This window comes from Humulus lupulus, chromosome X, assembly GCF_963169125.1.
Source record: "Humulus lupulus chromosome X, drHumLupu1.1, whole genome shotgun sequence".
NCBI lineage: Eukaryota > Viridiplantae > Streptophyta > Magnoliopsida > Rosales > Cannabaceae > Humulus > Humulus lupulus.
The window spans coordinates 94,588,012-94,593,879 of record NC_084802.1 but is presented as its reverse complement, the minus strand read 5'-3'; the positions used below and the strand labels follow the sequence as shown (position 1 = coordinate 94,593,879).

Genomic DNA, 5,868 nt, shown 5'->3' with positions numbered 1-5,868 from the left:
TGAAACAGTGGCAAATGAGGATGATTTTGATGCGAGGTGGTGTTTGGTTGGCAAGATCCTGTATGAGCGGTCCACTGATTTCGATTCATTCAGAAATGTTATGGCTTCTCTTTGGCGACCGGTGAAGGGCATGTTTGTTAAAGAACTCAAGACGAACAAGTATCTTTTCCAATTTTTTCATGAGTTGGACATCAAGCGTGTTTTGGAGGGCTCTCCATGGACGTTTAATCGAACCCCTATCATATTGGAGCGGCTGAGTTTAGGGGATAATCCTAGACTGATCACACTGAATAGACTGGAGATATGGGCGCAAGTTTATGACCTTAAGCCAGGTTTTATGTCGGATCGAGTCCTAAAGGCTTGCGGTGCGTACATGGGGCAGTTTGTGGCTTCATGCCCAAAGAACTACACAGGGAATACCTGAGGGTTAGGGTGAAAATCAACATAGACCAGCCGTTAAAACGAAGAATGAAAATATTTACATCAAAGACTGAGTTTTTCTGGGCTTCGTTCAAATATGAGCGTCTCCCAACCTTCTGTTTTGTTTGCGGAATCCTTGGGCACTCTAAGAATTTCTGCCATAGGTTATTTGATGAAGGAGATGAGAACATGGTCAGGTCTTATGGTATTTTCATGAGGGCTCCCGATCGCCGGGCACAGAGGAGTATTGGGGCACGGTGGCTTCGTGACAACATGGCAAGGCCGCTTGAATCGCCTCTAGAGTTGAATCGTCCGTCGACTGAAGATCGTCCTGGGCGCGTGGGTGCAGCGGTGATGCCGCGTGATGTGCGGGTTAATGGAGGAGATTGTGGAGATTCTGGGAGAGAGAACCGTGGGGATATTGGGAGAGAAAATCGTGGTGTTCCTGGGAGTGAAGATTTGGCATTAATGAGGGGGCATGATACTTTGGGTATCCCGAAAACCATGCTTCATTTACCTGGGATTGAGAGGGTTGTGTCGGCCGTGGGGTTAAGTGAGGAAGTGAGTGGGGGTGTTAATGAATTGACTAAGGAATATTACTTTATGGACCCCAAAAGAAGGAGGACAAATGATGAGTTGGGCCACGTGGGCCAAGGGGGAAAAATGGTGATAAACGTTGAAGAGGAGGTGGCTGTAGGCATTCAGGATAATGTTCTAGTGGGCCAGGGGAGTGAAATGCAAGTGGGCCAGGGGAGTGGAGTTCAGGCGGCCCAAATAGAGGTTATGCAGATGGATACTTTACAAGTGGAGTGTTCACAATTGGGCCCAGGTTTAGCTAACTCGTTGGGCAGATATGAGGAGGAAAGTGGTCACGCACGGCTTAGCCTTAATTCCAATGATGCCGAGAAGCTGAAACTTGTAGTGAGGTCTCCAAAAAACGATTATGGGGCGGGTGCCACGAGTTGGACCCGCCAAGGATTATGAGTCTCATTTGTTGGAATTTCCGTGGGCTTGGGAACCCACGGGTTGTTCAATTCCTTAAAGACATGGTGCGTCAAAAGCAACCCAAAGTTTTATTCTTGTGTGAAACGTTATGTAAAAGGGATAAGGTGGAGTGGGTTAGAGCAACTATTGGTTTTGAAGGGTGTTTTGCAGTCGATTGTTTGGGCCATAGTGGTGGTATTGCGATGCTTTGGAAGGTTGGTGAGGAGGCTTCTTTGATGAGTTATGGGCATAATCATGTGGATATGGAGATTTGTCTTTGTGGTCACCCTAAATTCCGTTTAACGGGGTTCTATGGGAAGCCAAACCGTAGCCTGAGAGAAGATTCTTGGAGGAAGCTTAGGCAGCTTGCGAGTGCTTCTTCGTTACCTTGGTGTTTGGTGGATCTAAATAATGTTATGTCTAATAAAGATAAGAGGGGTGGGAGACCGTATCCTTCTTGGTTAATTAACGGTTTTTAGGAGGCGATTTCAGATTGTAATTTGATTGATATGGACCTGGTTGGTCATCAGTTTACTTGGGAGCGAGGTCGTGGGACAGATAATTGGGTGGAGGTTCACTTAGACAGAGCTTTAGTTTCACAAGGTTGGTTGTCATTGTTTGCAAATGCGAAGCTATATAATCTTGGTCCTTCTGCTTCAGATCATGCCCCGTTATGGTTGAATCTGGACCTAAGAAAGCGAACAACTTTTACATACCGTTTTCGTTTTGAAAACGCTTGGACTAGAGATCCTCTTTGTAGGCAGATAGTGCAGGACAGGTGGGGGGTCCCTCATTCAGATACTCTGTTTCAGAAGATTCATTGCTGTAGTACTTCTTTGGCGGAATGGGGTCGTAACATTACTGGAAGATTCAAACATCAAATAGCTCGGTTGAAAACTATCTTGCAGTGGACACAAGGGAGGCGTGATAGGTACTCACTTCAGAAATATAAGGAGACTCAGGCTTTATTGTTCAAGGTTCTTTCTCAACAGGAGGTCTTTTGGCGTCAAAGATCTAAACAGTTATGGCTTTAGGCTGGTGACCCCAACACTAAATTCTTTCATGCTTCGGCAAATAAAAGGAGAAGGAGGAATCAGATAGTTGCACTTAAGGATGATGAGGGTGTGTTACGAGATTGGGATAACGGATTGGGCACGGTTATGGTAGATTATTTCAAGCATCTTTTTTCAGCATCTAGCACAGACTGGCATAGTGTGACGGAGTGTATATCGGCATCAATTTCAGAGGATGTGAATATGGATCTAGTGAGGCCCATTGAATCTGAAGAAGTAAAGCAGGCCTTGTTTCAGATGCACCCAGATAAATCGCCGGGGCCGGATGGTTTCTCGCCAGGTTTCTACCAAAAGTTTTGGGATATTGTGGGTGAGGACATTATTAGCATGGTTCAGGATTTTTTCACTACTGGTACCTTTCTAAATCATCTTTCAGAAACCAATATTGTTTTGATTCCTAAGAAGTCAGACCCGGAGTCGATGGGAGATTTAAGACCGATTGCTCTTTGTAATGTGGTCTATAAAGTGGTTTCGAAGGTGATGGCGAATAGAATGAAGTCAGTGCTTAAGATGGTGATTTCAGAAACTCAGAGTGCCTTTGTGCCAGGGAGATTGATCACCGACAATATTATGGTGGCTTTTGAGGTAATGCACTATCTTAAGAGAAAAGGGTCGGGGAAGGATGGGTTTATGGCTTTAAAGCTCGATATGAGTAAAGCTTACGACAGGATTGAATGGGGGTTCCTTGAAGCTATGATGAAAAAGATGGGCTTTGGGGATCATTGGGTGTCGTTGGTCATGAAATGTGTTAGCTCGGTCTCATATAAGATTGCTATTGAGGGACAGGAGTTGGGGCCTATCGTTCCAACTAGAGGGTTGAGACAAGGAGACCCGCTTTCACCGTATCTTTTTATTATCTATGCAGAAGGCTTTTCTGCGTTGATTTCTAAATTTTTTGGCGAAGGTAGGCTCACAGGGTGTAAGTTGGCAAGAGCGGCTCCTGTGATATCGCATATGTTGTTCACTGATGACAGCTATTTGTTCTGTAAAGCATCAATGGAGGAGGCAGTTCATGTGAAAGAATTACTCCACTCTTATCAGGTGGCCTCAGGACAACAAATCAACTTAGCCAAATCATCGGTGTTTTTTAGCACGAATACCAGGATTGAGACGCGCCAAGACATTTGTACAGAGCTCCATATTCCTGAGGTAGGCCCATATAGCATGTATTTGGGGCTGCCAAATACTCTGGGAAGGAATAAATCTGTGTTGTTGGGCTATATTAAGGACAAAATGAGGAAAAGAATTGAGCAGTGGGAGGGGCGCTTATTATCTAAGGCTGGGAAGGAGGTTTTGATTAAAACTGTTGCTCAGGCGTTGCCCTCTTATGCCATGAATTTTTTCTTGCTCCCTCTAGGCTTATGTAAAGAGATGGAGATGCTTATGAGTCGGTACTGGTGGCGTTCTTCCTCAAGCAATGGTAGAGGAATTCACTGGCGGAAATGGGATTCATTAACAATGCACAAGGTTAAGGGAGGTATGGGTTTTAGAGATCTTCATGATTTTAATAGATCTCTCTTATGTAAACAGGGATGGCGTTTACTCACTAATCCAAATTCGTTAGTGAGTCGCACTTTCAAAGCTCGTTATTACCGAAATGGGAATTACTTAAGTGCTGAACTTGGGTCTAATCCAAGTTATATTTGGAGGAGTATATGGGAAGTGAAGGCTTTAGTAAAAAGTGGAGCACGTTGTCGAGTTGGGAATGGGGAGACTATCATTATTAATTCGGACCCATGGGTCCTAGATAGGGATAACCCCTGGGTTACTTCGGTACACCCTGCTTTGATTGGAGCAAAAGTCTCTTCTTTGCTGCTTGTGGATAGCCGCGAATGGGATGTGGATTTGCTTAAGGACCTGTTCAATGACCGAGATTTGAGATGCATTCTTAGCATTCCTTTAAGCAATAATCGTCCTATGGATAGCTGGTTTTGGTCCTTGGAGCCTTCTGGGTTTTTCACTGTAAAAAGTTGCTACAAGTTCTAACAGGTGCTCAAAAATGGTGAAGCTACAGATCTGGAAATGACGTTTTGGAAGGGCTTGTGGAAGGTTAGGGTTCCCCCTAAGGTGAAGGATCTTGTTTGGAGGGCTTCTACGGGTTGTTTACCCACCAATTCGCAACTTCATTCAAGATACGTGGGTGTCGATCCTTTGTGACCTTTATGCCAATCTGAAAGGGAGACTATCACGCATGCCTTGGTGGGTTGTAGTCGGGTCTGGCAGTGCTGGGTAAGTCTGGGATTTCGGCTGGTGCGTCCTGCCTCTGAAACTTTTACATCTTGGTTGAAGATTAGTGTAGCTGGGTTAAATGATGATCAGAGAGCTCAAGCATTTATGCTCTGTTGGGCGGTTTGGAGAAGGAGGAATGATTATGTGTGGCGAAATCGAAGAGGCACAAACCATGGTGTGCTTCTCACGGCTGATTCGTCATTGCTAGCCTGGGTTCAAGCCCAAGATCGTGAAATTGCACCTCTGCCCAACTTTTTATCTCCTGCTGACGGCCGATTGTCGTGGGTCAAACCACCTCTTGGTGCGCTAAAGATTAACGTAGATGCAGCAATCTTCTCTGCGGCGGCCACTTATAGTTTTGCATGCATTGTTCGTGATCATGAGGGAGCTTTTGTGGAGGCCTTCTCTGTGTGCCGCGCTGGGGTTGTTTCTCCGGGATTGGGTGAGGCGTTGGGTGTCCGGGAGGCTTTGAGTTGGATAAAGAAAAGGTCTTGGCAGCAAGTGGAGATCGAAACTGACAGCTTGCTGGTTGTTCAAGCATTAAGGATTTCTACTTCGATGGCCTCTTACTTTGGGGTCGTTATAGATGAATGCAAAGCCCTTTGGAAGGAATTGGTTTCTGTTTCAATTTATTTTGTTAAACGTTCTGCAAATGAAGTTGCCCATGCTTTGGCAAAAGCTTCTTCTACAGTGGCTGAACGTATGTTATTGAAGGAGAATATCTCCTCTATTGTGTTGGATGTATTATTGAAAGATTGTTGCTAATGAAGTCCACACTTTTATTCAAAAAAAAAAAAATCCTCCAAAAACCTATCCAAACATATTCAAATCCCAAAAACAAAGTTCCTAAACATCCCAATGGCCCAAAACCATCAAAACCTATGCTTTAAACAACTCAAAAACCCTTCAAAGCATAAAATCCAATCAAAGCTTAAAAATTCAAAATTTGGATTACCTCTGATTGAGTAATTTCCCAATTAAATCATCTGGCTAATAAGCTTCTAATCTTCCCTAGAATCGTTATGACTCTAACCTTTCTTGAATCCGAGTCCTAAAACTCGAATTTCCTTCAAAAATGTTAACGACGTCAAAGAAAGAACGGGAGAGAGAGAGAGAGAGAATGTACTAAACGTTATTTTTATATTTCTAATAGGTTACTTCG

At 44.2% G+C, this 5,868-nt stretch overlaps 1 protein-coding gene across 1 annotated transcript; it reads left to right on the top strand.

The window, feature by feature from the left end:
- Positions 1-1,466: 1,466 nt before the first annotated feature.
- Positions 1,467-5,471, top strand: LOC133806062 (uncharacterized). The gene is made up of 4 exons (XM_062244197.1): positions 1,467-1,817; positions 1,935-2,381; positions 2,439-4,439; positions 4,767-5,471. Exons 1-4 carry the CDS (start codon positions 1,467-1,469, stop codon positions 5,469-5,471), a joined length of 3,504 nt encoding a protein of 1,167 aa, XP_062100181.1.
- The last annotated feature ends 397 nt before the right edge of the window (positions 5,472-5,868 follow it).